General features: G+C 40.1%; 1 protein-coding gene across 1 annotated transcript; it reads right to left on the minus strand.

The window, feature by feature from the left end:
- Positions 1–270: 270 nt before the first annotated feature.
- LOC102491429 (olfactory receptor 5M8) lies at positions 271–1,206 on the minus strand. The gene has a single exon (XM_014587909.1). It carries the CDS (start codon positions 1,201–1,203, stop codon positions 271–273), a length of 933 nt encoding a protein of 310 aa, XP_014443395.1. The 5' UTR covers positions 1,204–1,206.
- Between the last annotated feature and the right edge of the window lie 261 nt (positions 1,207–1,467).

Here is a 1,467-nt window from a genome sequence, read left to right on the forward strand (position 1 = left end):
GCCATGTGTTCTCACCAAAATACAAGGAGATAGAAGTGTAAAACTGTCTAGTACAAAAAAGTAGCTGTTAAGAAGAATGACAACTAGAAACATGAAAACTTTTATGATAAAAAATTTATATTTGAATTTTAGAAAAGAATGAGTTTTAAAAGTTCCCGTGTTCCACACAGGTGTGCTACATTTCTCATTTAACCATGAATTTTTACCCTACAACTTTATGAAAATGTCTGGAAAACTTTGGGATGAAAAGAATAGTGATTTATTTTTCCTTCAGAAAATTATTATTTTCTTTGACAGAGCTTTGATCAATGCTTCTTTCACATCTTTATTTCTAAGGCTATAAATCATGGGGTTCAACATGGGGATTACTGTGGTGTAAAATACAGCAACCACTTTTCCCTGTTCCACAGATTCCTTTGAGGGGGGTCTGAGGTACATGAAAAAAAGAGTTACATAGAATATGGTGACGGCTGTCAGATGGGAGCCACACGTAGAGAACGCTTTGCGTCTGCCTTCTGCAGAGCGGATCCTCAGGATAGCTGGAAATATATAAAGGTAGGACATAAGGATGACAAAGAGAGAAAAGGAAAGGTTCCATCCAGCCACAACGAACATTGACAACTCTTTGTTGTAGGTGTCTGAACAAGCCAGCTTAATCAGTGGTGGGTCAGCACAGTAGAAGTGGTTGATTTCATTGGAGCCACAGAAGGCCAGGTTGTAGGTCCACATGGTTTCCATCAGTCCAGTGAGCGCACCGTACACGTAAGGCACCGTGATGAGTGATGTGCACACGCTCTTGGACATCTTGCTGCCATAGAGCAGAGGGCTGCAGATGGCCATGTACCGATCAAAGGCCATCACAGCCAGGATGTACATCTCAACGTGGACCAAGGCAATGAAGAGGTAACACTGCACGAGACAAGCAGGATAGGAAATGGTTTTATTCTCTGAAAGGAAGAGCTCCAGCATCTTTGGAGTCACATTGGAAGAGAAACAGAGATCCACAAAGGACAAGTGGCTCAGGAAAAAGTACATGGGTGTGTGGAGCCGGGCATTGACCTGGATGAGTACGATCATGACAAGGTTCCCCACCACTGTGACCATGTAGATGGCCAGGAACAGCACAAAGAGAACCTGTAATTCTAGACGATTGGTCAGTCCCAGGAGAATGAACTCAGTCACTGAAGTGAAGTTTGCTTTCATGATTTCCTTCAATGGGAAAGGGAACTTTTAATTTAGATTGAATTATAGTAAAATGAAAAATAATTATTACTGTCAATGTAGTAATCTTTTTATAAAGTATTTTCTTTTCTTTTCAGCATTTTCCCATTCCATTATTACTAATATTTCTTGGCAAATTCAGTCTCATGCATGGACTGAAAAATAAGGATATTCAAAGCAACTCTCTGCCTTTTGGGATATAGCTGTTTATTTCTTACTTCTCTCCTCTTTATTTCTACTCTCATT

This window comes from Tupaia chinensis, unplaced genomic scaffold (genome assembly GCF_000334495.1).
Source record: "Tupaia chinensis unplaced genomic scaffold, TupChi_1.0 Scaffold000242_1, whole genome shotgun sequence".
NCBI classification, from domain to species: Eukaryota; Metazoa; Chordata; class Mammalia; order Scandentia; family Tupaiidae; genus Tupaia; species Tupaia belangeri.